The sequence below is a fragment of the Monodelphis domestica genome, chromosome 6 (assembly GCF_027887165.1).
Source record: "Monodelphis domestica isolate mMonDom1 chromosome 6, mMonDom1.pri, whole genome shotgun sequence".
NCBI lineage: Eukaryota > Metazoa > Chordata > Mammalia > Didelphimorphia > Didelphidae > Monodelphis > Monodelphis domestica.
In genome coordinates this window covers 185,229,572-185,243,339 of record NC_077232.1, presented here as the reverse complement: position 1 = coordinate 185,243,339, position 13,768 = coordinate 185,229,572, and the positions used below count along the sequence as shown (strand labels likewise).

Sequence of the window (13,768 nt, the reverse complement as noted above, 5' to 3'; positions counted from 1 at the left end):
AAATCAGTAAAGAAATTTTTTGGGAGTTCAATGGGTATGGCACTAAATAGATAAATAAGTTTGAGTAGGATGTTCATTTTTATTATATTGGCTCATCCTATCCATGAACAGTTAATGTTTTTCCAATTGCTCAAGTTTAGTTTTAGTTGTGTGGAGAGTGTTTTGTAGTTGTGTTCATATAGTTCCTGTGTTTGTCTTGGGAGGTAGATTCCTAGGCATTTTATTTTGTGTAAGGTGATTTTGAATGGGATTTCTCTTTCTAGTTCTTGCTGCTGAGCTGTGTTGGAAATATATAGAAATGCTGATGACTTATGTTGGTTTATTTTGTAACCTGCAACTTTGCTAAAGTTGTTGATTATTTCAATTAGCTTTTTGGTTGAATCTCTAGGATTCTTTAAGTCTACCATCATGTCATCTGCAAAGAGCAATAACTTGGTCTCCTCCTTGCCTATTTTGATGCCTTCAATCTCTTTTTCTTCTCTAATTGCTACTGCTAGTGTTTCTAGTACAATGTCTAATAGTAGAGGTGATAATGGGCATCCTTGTTTCACTCCTGATCTTATTGGGAATGCATCTAGTTTATCCCCATTGCAGATGATATTAGTTGATGGTTTTAGATATATACTGTTTATTATTTTTAGGAATGACCCTTCTATTCATATGCTTTCTAGTGTTTTTAATAGGAATGGATGTTGTATTTTATCAAAGGCTTTTTCTGCTTCTATTGAGATAATCATGTGATTTTTGTTGGTTTGCTTGTTGACATGGTCAATTATGTGGATGGTTTTCCTAATATTGAACTAGCCCTGCATCCCTGGTATAAATCCTACTTGATCATGGTAGATGACCCTTCTGATCACTTGCTGGAGTCTTTTTGCTAGTATCCTATTTAAGATTTTTGCATCTATATTCATTAGGGAGATTGGTCTATAGTTTTCTTTCTCTGTTTTTGACCTGCCTGGTTTTGGAATCAGTACCATATTTGTGTCATAAAAGGAGTTTGGTAGAACTCCCTCTTTGCTTATTATGTCAAATAGTTTGTATAGTATTGGGATTAACTGTTCTCTGAATGTTTGATAGAATTCACTGGTGAATCCATCAGGCCCTGGGGATTTTTTCTTAGGAAGTTCTTTGATGGCTTGTTGGATTTCATTTTCTGATGTGGGATTATTTAAGAATTCTATTTCTTCTTCTGTTAGTCTAGGCAGTTTGTATTTTTGTATATATTCATCCATATCACCTAAATTGGTGTATTTATTGCCATATAATTGGGCAAAGTAATTTTTAATGATTGCCTTAATTTCCTCTTCATCGGAGGTGCTGTCCCCCTTTTCATCTTTGATGCTGTTAATTTGCTTTTCTTCCTTCCTTTTTTTAATTAGATTGACCAGTACTTTGTCTATTTTGTTTGTTTTTTCAAAGTACCAGCTTCTTGTCTTATTTATTAAATCAATAGTTCTATCACTTTCAATTTTATTAATTTCTCCCTTAATTTTTAGGATTTCTAGTTTGGTTTTCTGCTGGGGGTTTTTAATTTGATTGCTTTCGAGTTTTTTTATTTGCATTTCCAATTGATTGATCTCTGCTCTCCCTAGTTTGTTAATATATGCCCTCAGGGATATGAATTTACCTCTGATTACTGCTTTGGCTGCATCCCAAAAGGTTTGAAAGGATGTCTCGCCATTGTCATTTTCCTCGATGAAATTATTAATTGTTTCTATGATTTCTTCTTTAACTAAACGTTTTTGGAGTATCATATTGTTTAATTTCCAATTGGTTTTTGATTTGATTTTCCATGTACCATTACTGATCATTATTTTTATTGCCTTGTGATCTGAAAAGGCTGCATTTATTATTTCTGCTTTTCTGCATTTGTATGCCATATTTCTGTGACCTAATGTATGGTTAATCTTTGTGAATGTGCCATGTGGTGCTGAGAAGGTGTATTCCTTTTTGTCTCTATTTATTTTTCTCCAAATGTCTATTAATTCTAATTTTTCTAAGATTTCATTCAATTTTACCTCTTTCTTATTTATTTTTTGATTTGATTTATCTAAATTTGATAATGGTTGGTTCAAGTCTCCCACTAATATGGTTTTACTGTCTATTTCTTCCTTCAATTCTCCTAGTTTCTCCATTAGAAATTTGAGTGCTATATTATTTGGTGCATACATGTTGATTAGTGATATTTCCTCATTATCTAAAGTCCCTTTTAACAAAATATAATTACCTTCCCTATCCCTTTTGATCAGGTCTATTTTTGCTTTGGCTTTATCAGATATCATGATTGCCACTCCTGCCTTCTTTCTGTCAGTTGAGGCCCAGAAGGTCTTACTCCATCCTTTAATTCTGACCTTGTGGGTGTCTACCCTCCTCATGTGTGTTTCTTGAAGACAACATATGGTAGGGTTTTGGATTCTAATCCATTCTGCTATTTGTCCAAGTTTTATGGGTGAGTTCATCCCATTCAAGTTCAAAGTTATGACTGTCACCTGTGCACTCCCTGGCATTTTGATATCCTTCCCTAATTCTAACCTTTCTTCTTTAGCTCTACGTTTTAATCCAGTGATTTACTTTAAATCAGTCCCCCTTGTCCCCTCACTTGATATGTTTCCCTTTCTAGTCCCTCCCTTTTTGTTCCCTCCCCCTCCCCCCTCTTCTTCCCTTCCATTTTTGTGTTCCCTCCCCCCCTAACCCTTTTGGTTTTCCCTTCTCCCTACCCTTGTTGGGTAAGATAGAATTCAAGATCCCAATGGATCTGGATGTTCTTTCCTCTCAGAGTTGATTTTCCTGAGAGTAAGGTTTATGTAAAAACTCTCTTCCTTTCCTTCTTATAGGAGTTTTCTTCCCCTCCCCTTCCCGTGTGAATCTTTGTGTGAGAAAGGTTATTCTATTTGCTTTTTCTTTTACCCCTATTTACACATTATGTTTTCCCCACATGTTAATATACATAGATTGATATAAATGTAGTCCTTATAGAAGAGAGTTTGAGTAAAAGAAAAAGATAACATTTTTCTCCTTTTCCCTTTCCTTCATATTTACCTTTTCAGGTATTCCATGCTCTTTGTTTTTAGATATTGAACTTTCTACAGAGCTCTGGTCTTTTCTTTGCAAAAACTTGGAAATCTTCTATTTTGTTGATTGCCCATACTTTCCCTTGGAAGTATATAGTCAGTTTTGATGGATAGCTGATTCTTGGTTGAAGGCCCAGCTCTCTTGCCTTTCTGAAAATCATGTTCCATGCCTTAAGACCGGTCATTCAGAGTGGAACTTGCAAGGTCTTGTGTGACCCTGATTGGCATTCCTTTATATCTAAATTGTCTCTTTCTGGCTTCTTGTAGGATTTTTTCTTTTGCTTGAAAGCTTTGGAATTTGGCAATTACATTCCTGGGAGTTGTCTTTTGGGGATTTAGTATAGAGGGTATTCTGTGAACTCTTTCAGTGTCTGTATTGCCCTCTTGTTCTAGGATCTCTGGGCAATTTTCTTTGATTATATCTTGTATTACGATGTTGAGTTTGCTGTTTATTTCTGGGTTTTTTGGTAGTCCAATTATTCTTAAATTGTCTCTCCTCCCTGTATTTTCCAAGTCTATGACGTTGTCAGTGAGATATTTTATGTTCTCTTCTAATTTCTTGGTATTTTGGCTTTGCTTTATTAATTCTTGCTCATTGTCTTTCAGTTGCCTAATTCTGACCTTTAAAGACTGGTTTTCCTTTTCGATTTGGTCAAACCGGTTTTGTAGATGTGTGAATTTCTTTTGCATTATTTCCCACTTTTCCTCCCAGAAGGCTTCCATCTTTTTGACCATTTCTGATTCAAATTCTTCATGGGTTTGTGGAGAGTTTCCATTTACTTTGGAAGATTTTGGAGCATTTGCTTGTGTTTCCTCTTCTATCTCCTCTGTATTTTGTATTTTTGTTCCATAAAATGTGTCCAATGTCGCCCCATTCTTCTTGTTTTTCTTGGAGTTTTGAGGATTTTGTGCTTCTGTGCTGTTTGCCATCTGTAGCTGAGTGGGGAAGAATAGCTTTTCTTATCTCTGTCTGGTGTTCAGAGGCTTTAGCCCTAGGCAAATTGTCCGTTCTCTGCAGCTGTTCTGTCTTCCTGAGGAAGCCAGGAATTGCTGGTGTTTCGGTGTTACTGCTCTCCTCAGTTCCCTCCTGATGCTTCTCCGTTTCCTTACTTCCAAGCTCTGAGCCTGGCTTAGCAATCTCTGAGAGGTGTTTCAATGTCTTTGCCGACCAGAAGACCCTGTACTCTGAGGGGGGAGGGGCTGTGGCTTCCCCGAGCTCTGAGGGCTCCTGATAGGATTAACTTCCGCTGGGTTGAACTGAGTGTGCCCTGAGGCAAGGACCTTCCATGAGACTGGGATGGAAGGATCATGCCAGGTGGCTACACGCTACCCCCTTCTCTCTCTGTTTCCCTGCTGTCTGTGTTGGGTGCCCCCGCGACTGAGTCAGGTTGTTTTCAGGAAGCTGCCTTCAGAATAGCCAGCCCTGAGGCTCTGAGGTTCCCTCTGCTGCCTTGGACTCAGTGCTCTGGGTTGGGGGGGATGGGTCCTGGGACCTACCTTCTGCCTACCCCTTAGGTCCGAGTGATTTCGGATTCTGGCGTTTTTTTGGGGGGGCGTACCTTTTGATCCAGGTCCAGGAGGAGGGTTTCCAGGGTCTATGCTGTTGTTCCTTTTGAATTTCGGTGCCCTAGGAGCATATAGTTTGAGATCGGTAAGGAAGGGTTTCCTGAGATCTGAACTTTAGCTTTCTCTAAGCCACTAACTTGACCAGAATTTTACCTCTCATTTTTACTATGTACATATTTGAATATTGTTCTCCTTCAGCAGAATGTGATCTCCTTCAGCGCACATACCAGGTTTTTCTCTTTTTTGTATTCCCAATGCTTAGCATAGTTCCAGCATATATTTAATGAATACTTGTGGTCTGACTAGCCAAGTAGTTTTTTCAGTCATTTGTTGATTCATAGCCAATGAATAAAATGAATGAAAATAAGAAATATTTATAAAGAGGAAATAGAGCAGATTTCATAATTTAGGTATTGGTAATGAGCTTGCAACTTCTTGATTTGCTACTGATTTTCAATTTTTTTCCTGCTTATTCTTTGCCCCTCTCCCCACTTTCTTATGTACATGCATTGCTTTTAGTGGTAATTTTTAGCTCTTTTTTTCTTCCATAAGTCTCCATGCACAGTCATGTGGCCCTCAAAACATAGGGCAACTTAGATTCTTCATGATAAAAAATCTGTCCTGTATCATATATATATATATACTTTTAATCACTAAGAGTAAGTATGGCTGAAAAGAAGATATATGAGAAAACCTGCCCATACCAGCCTTTTGCAGAGATGGGAGGGTTACAAGTATTGTACTTTGCATATGTTTTCATACTGTAGTCACTTATCATGACCCTCTCTCCTTCCAAAAAATATTATGTATTATTTTGAATATTCTATAGCTGTATTAGTGAACCTATGGCATTTGTGCTGAAGCATGCCAGATGGGGCTGCTCCCTTCCCCCTCTGTACATGCACCTGAGAAAGTTTCTCACATGACCCACCCTTCTGCCCAGTAGTGCAATGGGAGCTCTTTCTCCCCTATCTGGGGTAAGACTGGGGTGGGGGAGGGGGCTTACGTGTGTGAGGCTTGTAGTTTGGGCAGTCGGTCTCTTAAAGGTTTACCATCACTATTCTATATGATATGTTAAATAGGATGTCTCATTTGGAGAGAGCTACTAAGAAATAAATTGATAATATCTAAAAATAAAATGTCAATATAAACTTGTTAAAAAACCAATTCATTCTTCTTATTTTACTTTTCTTGTCTGTATTGAGTTGAATTCAACCACATAAACTTATTTACATATATAAAAAAGTTCTTATACATTTTTAATAGCTTTTTATGGTTGGTTGAGTCTTTTATATTCTCTACACATAGGCAACGACTGATACAGTGTGCATGCCCATCCTTAAAGATACATCAGTTCTTTCATCATAATCAACATACTTTAATACAAATGTAGATATACATTTTATCTCTTTTACTCATGATTTGATATTCCTCCCCTCTAATTTCATAACTACAATATTGATTAAGTTTTTGGTTTTATAATCTATGAACTCTTAAGAGGGCAGAGTAGGAGAGAATCTAGAGTTGTGAGCTTGCTTATAATACGTTACTTGAATTTTTTTTCTTAATGATTGCAGCATTTGTGATCATTCTCCTTATAATGACTTACTACTTTTGAGCTGGGAAAAATTCTTTGGATGATTGGAATATTTGGGAGTGGGCTTGAGTTTTTGATATAAGAGCTGAATTCATTTCTAAACTCCCTGCTGTCTATAGCCTTGGGCAATTAACTTCTCTAGACCAATGTTTTTGGTCTGTAGAAGGAAAGGGTTGAACTCGGTGACCTCTGGGGTCTCTTCTACCTCTGAAGCTATAATGTTATAATCCTCACTTGTCCCAGTTATAAGCAGTTTTCTTGGATTAAAAACAAATATTCTTGCTATTGGGCCAAATTTGACCAATTACAGAGACTCTTTTAAAGTTGTGGTTTAAATATAGCAAAATATCCTTTATTCACTATGTATTGAATAGGGACAGTTTGGAAAGGACATTGGACTTGGACTTAGGAAGGAGAATGCTAAATCCCAAATCTGTCCATACCAAGTTACTGGTTGTGTGACCATCAGCAAATTATTCAATCTACTTTAGCCCCCATTTCTTCATTTGTAAAATGAGGAAATAATATTTGTAATATTTAGTTGCCATGATCATTGCAAGAATGTAAAATGTTTGACATATCTTAGAGACTTGTATAAATGTCAGTTAATCTTAGTTTTGAAAAAAATATTTTATTTCCCAATTATAGGCAATAAAATTTTTCAACATAAGTTTTCTGAACTTATAAGTTCCAAATTGTCTTTCCCTTACTATTCCCTCTCCATTCTTAAAAATAGTAAGCCATTTGATCTGGTTTATACATGTATTATTGTGCAAAACATACTTCCATATTGGCCAGTATTGTAAAGGAGTACTCATATAAAACCAAAACCTCAAAATAAAATCACAAACTAAAGTGAAAAATAGTGCTTTGATCTGCATTATAGCTCCAACAGTTCTTTCTCTGGAAGTGGATAGGATTCTTTGTTATAAATCCTTCAGAATTGTCCTGGAATACTTGTATTGCAGAGAATAGCTAAATCTTTCGCAACTGATCATTGCACAGCATTGTTGTTACTATGTATAATGTTCTCTCATCTCTGTTGCAGTTTTTGTAGGTCTGTCTAGTTTTTTATGAAATCATTCTGCTCATCATCTCTTATAATAGTATTCCATTACTATCTCATGCCACAATTTGTTTGGTCATTCTCCAATTGATGGATATACCCTCAATTTACAATTCTTTGCCACCATAAAAAGCTGCTATAAATATTTTGGTACAAATAAGTTCTTTCCCTTTTTTTGGATCTCTTTAGGATATAAACCTAGTAGTGGCATTACTAGATCAAAGGGTATACACAGTTTTATAGCTAGTTAGTCATAATTCAAAATTGCCATCCAGAATGGTTGGATCAGTTCACAAATCCACTAACAATACATCAGTGTTCCAATTTTGCCACATTTCCTCCAGCATTAGTCTGTTCTTTTCTGTCATGTTCACCAATCTGATGGGTGTGAGGTGATTGCTCAGAGTTGTTTTAATTTGCATTTCTCTAATCAAGAGTGATTTAGAATATTTTTATATGATTATTGATAGCTTGCATTTCTTCATCTGAAAACTGATTATTCATTTCCATTAACCATGCCAATTGGGTAATGACTTGTGTTCTTATAAATTTAACTCAGTTCTCTATATATTTGAATAGTGAGACCTTTATCAGAGAAACTTGTGGCAAAATTTCCCCCCAAGTTTATTGTTTCCCTTCTAATATTGGTTACGTTGTACAAAACTTTTTAACTTAATAAAATTAAAGTTATTCATTTAAAAATCTTATAATGTTCTTATTTGGTCATAAATTCTTCCCTTTCCTTCTTTTCTCCATAGATCTGACAGGTAAAGTATTCTATGCTCCTCTAATTTGCTCATGGTATCCCCCTTTATTTCTATCCGTTTTGACCTTATTTTGTCATAGGATGTGAGATATTGTTCTATATCTAGTTTCTGCCATACTGATTTCCAGTTTTCCTGCAGTTTTGGTCAAATACTGAGTTGTTATCCTGAAAGTTGGGAACAGCTAATCTTATTATGAGACATATGATACAGGGTTAACAGAAAGAATGATCTGGACTTTATGGAGAAAGAATTGGAATCTAAGTAAATTCAGAATAGTGGAAAGGGCACTGAAGAACATGAATTCCTAGGTTCTAACCCTGACTCTTTCTTAGTGTACCCTTGTAATCATGGGCAGGTTTTTTTTTGGAGTCTGTTTTGTCATTTGGAAAACGAAGTGGTGTGAATTAGATAATCTCCAAAATATATTATTGTTCTCCCATTCTTTGATTCCTTCCAATATGGGGAGGAGGGAAGAAAAGAGAGAAAAATGAAGATGGGAAAGGAAGGGAAGACAAGGAAGTGGAATCCATGTATCAGAATTTGACAAATGTTTTTCCAGTTTCTCATTGGGTCCTCACAAAAACCCTGAGAGGTTGGTACTATTATTATTCTCATTTTATAGTTGAGGGAACTGAGGCAGAATTAAGTGATTTGTTTGGAACTACACAGCAAGTATTTAAGGCTTTATTTAATTTAATTTAGATCTTCCTAATTTCAGGCCTATCCATTGCTATCCATTGTTCCACTATTTAAAATCAGGGTAGATGCATTTTATTCTGAATTAATTTTTATCTAATTTTCCCCAGAGATGCTGGTCTTTCTCCTATTTTTCTGATTTCTTTCAAATAGTGAATGATTTAGGTATCTCTTAAGTGGTCACTTAGTGTAGTGCAAATGACTTTATTGGCATGTTGTTGGTGGCTTTTAAACATGGGAATGGATCGAGGTGGGTGGGATGGGAAGATATATCCTAGGCTACAAACATTCTGCTCTAGGTAGAAAAACACTGTTTTTACCACAGAGATTATTGATGAAATTAGATTCAGTGATAATGAAGAAGACTAAATAATTTTATGAAGGTAGCTCTTGAGAATGAAAGATAATTTAAAGAATCTGTTTTTAAAAAGTCAATTCAAAAGAGGGAAAAAAAATAGATTTAAGCACCACCAAAGCCATTTTCCCCCTTCCCAACTTAATAATGAGGTTTAATTAGGATCCACACACCTGATTTGTGAGGTATTTAGGTGGTACAGTAGATAGAAGGGCAACCTTTATATGAAAAAGACCTGAATTCAAATACTGCCTCCAACACTTACCAGCTGCGTGTCGCTGGCACTTAATCTCTTTTTGCCTCAGGTTCTTCATCTGCAAAGTGGGGATAATAGCACCTCTCTTATAGGGATGTTGTGAGAATATAGTGAAATAACTTGGGTTGAGCATTTTACAAATCTTTAAATACTACATAAACACTTTCCCTCCATTAATCTGAATTACAGTCAGAAAAAATAGTCTCCCTATTTCAGGGATCTTTATATCAAAACACTCTAAAAAGATTTGCCCTTGAATATTTCATTTAATTTACTTTTTAAAAGTAGTTTTCTCATTTAACTTTGTCATTTATGACAATAATGCTTTGCTGTATTTTGTGTAGTACTAATTATGGTTCAATTTCATATAGGTGTACAGTTGATGTCATTCCCTAAAATACCTATTTCAATTATGATAATCTTTTACTCAGGTTATATGCAACCTAGAATAGTAAGGTGAAAGTGTTAGAATTATATTAGTGTTATTATAAAGTGTTAGAAATACCAATAATAAGCTAAAAAGTTTTTTAAAAAAGTTTAATTTTGTTGGCAGCTATGTTCAGATATTACCCCCTATCCTGCCCAGGGGGAAAAAAAGACATTCAGTAATTCAAGGCCTTCCAACAGCTACTGCAAAGAAGTAGGTACAAGGCATACACACTTATTTCAAGTTGTGAAGTCACAGGTCAAGCAAATGTTAACTAGTCTTTTTATAACTTTAGATGCCATATCCACATGTGGAATTTCTGGTGGATAAATTTAATAAAGGATTTGTTCAATCTTACATCATAAAGATTTTTTTAGGAGTTACAAGTCCATTATATCTTTTATAAAACATTCTAGTTTGGTTTCCATTTTATCATGTTTTAAGGTCAAATGTGACTTTAATGTTGCACAAAGAGACAGAGATTGATAATCGAGAAAGAATAGCCCTCTAATGTGATTTATATCTATGGATTTTATGTCAGATATGAAAAGTTGCTGTTCAAATTGTAAAGGAGGATCCATTAAAGAACACTTTAAACCATTTTACTACTTAGCTTACCTTGGACATTTGTTTTTAGAATTATGCCGTTTTAAGCAAACTTTAAAGTTACTGCTTATCACATCTTTACTAAATACTATTGGAGAAATTTATGAAAATGTCCTTTTATTGATGAATAAGATAGAAATAATGTTTTTCAAAAAGATCTGTGGTGCTACAATAATTTCTATGAAGGTGTATGAGGATAATGCCTATTCTGAACTGGTAATCATGGTTTCTGTGGCTTCTGATTTATATATTTCAGTTTAGCCATTTGTAGAGTAAAGAAGTAATGAGAAATGTAGAAAGGAGAAAATAATCTTCCATTTCATACTTTAAACACTTTCATAGTTTTAGGATAAGAATGCATAGCAAATTTTGTGAGGCGAGTGTCTGGAAAATTGACACGTCTATCCATTTGTTTTTATATTATAATCAGTTTCTAGGTGTTTTTCATTTGTATGAAAGCCCTAAGATAACATTTACTCCCTCTTCCAAATATATCACTACTACTAAGCTTTGTAACTACAATATATATTATTCAAGAAACATTTTAATATATTTTATACTTATTGATAGTATATGAAGTTTTGCCTTTTTAATTCTTAAACATTGATGCAGTTTTTAAGTTGCATATCTATAAGGGGGCAAAACCCATGTTCAGGGATAATGAAGAGGATGCATATCTGGGATTTGAGATTAGAGGAGAGTGTCAGTTTATTGCAAGTGAACATTCTCTGAATATACTTAGAACAAGCCTCACTTGGACAGCTGTTATAGATTTTTTGTTATATCTAGCCTTGGAATTCCTCTTCACTTCTTGAAGGTGTGTAGAGTGGGCTCAATTATTTTTACCTTGTTTAGCTACCAAACCTGTTAATGGTGATTTTAGTTAATTTTTAAAGAGTAGCATTGTTCCTATATATTCAGGTCAGTTGTTCATTTAAAAATATGATTTCATTTTTTTTTTGGCTACATTACATAGTGTTTCCAAATAGAGTCAGGAAGACCTGCAGTGGAAATGTCCCAAATATCTAATAAATTTAATGTCATGGGCAAGCAATTAATCTGAGCCTCACCATAAAATGGGCATAATAATAGTACCTACCCTACAAAGCTCTTGTAAGGTTTAAACGAAATAATGATAGTAAGGTACTTTCCCAACTTTAATAATACTCTATATTAATGTTAGTTCTTGGCTAATAATATTCAAATAAATTGACTAATGCTTGAATTAGACTATGCATTTACCACTTTGTCTAGTGTTTTAAAAATTATTAATATTTTTCCTCTTCCAAGTCATTGTGTGCTCAGTATTCTGCCGATAAACGAGAGGAGGAAAAGATGTGTGATCACTTAATAAGAGCAGCAAAGTACCGGGACCATGTGACAGCGACTCAGCTAATCCAGAAAATTATCAATATACTGACGGACAAACATGGAGCCTGGGGAAATTCTGCACCAAGGTAATGAGATGCCTCTAACTTTTGGATACTGATTTTCAAGCTGTACCAAATGCTTCTGGATGTAATCAAATCCAAGTAAGGTACAGACAACTGAATTTTCTATTTTTGTTCCATGATGATCAAATGAATTTAAAATGTAGAAATAGGACAGAAAAAGGGAGAGCAAGATATATCCTTTGGAAGTATACTGCCTCTTTCAATTAAATTCAATAAATAATTAAAGGGATAGTTTATACAAGACAACTTAAAAACACATTTGCCTACTTGCATTTATTTCTATCTTAATAAAAGTTTTAAGGTAACATCTTACATCATATATTAGATAGGCTACACTTTTAGGAATCACCTCCTAAATAAGTATATTGTGAAAATTAACTCCTATTTAAAATCCCTACATTTTAATAGATATCTTTAAAAGAACTTTTTTTGGGGGGTATTGTCATGAAATTCAGTATGGCAAAGATAAAAGTGCACTAATTCAGCACTTGAAAAATTTAATGTCCAAAAGTGCTTTTGTATTTCACCACTTAAAGATTCCTAATTTCAACATCCTAATTTTGGTTTGATCTTTGGTACCATTGTATATCTTAGGAGATTAATTTATTATTTAATAATGATAAAATTTCATTTTCTGAGTTTATAATAAATCAAATATTAAAACTGATTCTCACTATTGTATTTTTTGCACTTAAGGGCTTAGAAGTTTAAATGTACAATTTTTGAAGATAAATAATGAAATAGTTTTGATATACATTTAGATAATTGTTATTGTTTGCTGTGTTCCTATTCAGACCAATTTTTCTTAGCACCAAAAAGTACAGGACACAATGGAACAGTAAATTATTGTTACATTACCTAAATGTCTTTTCATCAACTAACATGTATTTGATCAATTACTATGTTCTAGATTTGCCATTTTACAGTACTATCCATTATGAATTTTCAAGTAAGCCAAGTTTTTACTTGTTTGAAAGATTACTTCAAACTTAAAATAATGTATTTATGTTAACTAATAAGTATATATTTATGTTCTTCTTTACAAATCTTATTTATTTATTTTTATTTTCAAGAGTATAGTATATGGGCTACTAAATGTCTCAGTGGATAGAAAACCAGGCCTGGAGGTGGGGGGTCCTTTCTTCAAATCTGGCTTCAGATATTTCCTAGTTGTGTGATCCAGAGCAAGTCACCTAACCTCAATTGCCTCGCCCTTTCTGCCCTTTTACCTTGGAAATGATACTTAGTATTGATCCTGAGATGGAAATTAAGGGTTTAAAAAAAAAGAGTTGGTATAGCTTTGAGTTAAATCTGTGAAGATTTGAATAGTCTATATATTGAAGTATGTTTTCTTATACTAAATAAAGACTATATTATCTTGATTACCTTTTGGTAATCCCTCCAGACACCCCTCCACCTGACACACAAAGTAGTATGTAAGCTTCTTGAGGAAAGGAACTTTCTCATGTTTATGGTTGCATCATCAAATCTAGGAGATTACCTGAAAGATTAGTGATTGCTAATTGATTATTTAATTGAATTTCCCCAAAGTTAATTCTTGTAGTGTAAGCTGAAATGATTCTGTTGAGGATGGAAGAGAACAAAATTGAAGGAAAACCTTTTTGATGTTGCCATGTACTCAGCTGAGCAAAAAGGATATTAAGAAGTAAAACACTACTTCAGAGTTTCTCTGATGCTTCACTGTATTTATGTAGCCTCTGTAATCCTATGGATATGTAGCTTTAATGTCATAGCATAAAATTACAAAATACCTTGGTTTTTCTCTGGGTTTCATTTATGGAATTGAAATTACTCTGACACTCTTCTGAAGAAAGTATCAAAATATTGTAATTATAAATCTTATTAATAATTATTATTCTAATAATACTAATAACTATTAGTAA

The 13,768-nt window shown here is 34.3% G+C and overlaps 1 protein-coding gene across 1 annotated transcript in view; it reads left to right on the top strand.

Moving 5' to 3' along the window:
* The window catches only part of LRBA (LPS responsive beige-like anchor protein), an 854,371-nt gene that overhangs the window by 415,794 nt on the left and 424,809 nt on the right, over positions 1-13,768 (top strand). The window contains exon 37 of the mRNA XM_056803808.1: positions 11,701-11,867. Within this exon, the coding sequence (XP_056659786.1) occupies positions 11,701-11,867 (167 nt within the window). The remainder of the gene's footprint in view (positions 1-11,700; positions 11,868-13,768) is intronic.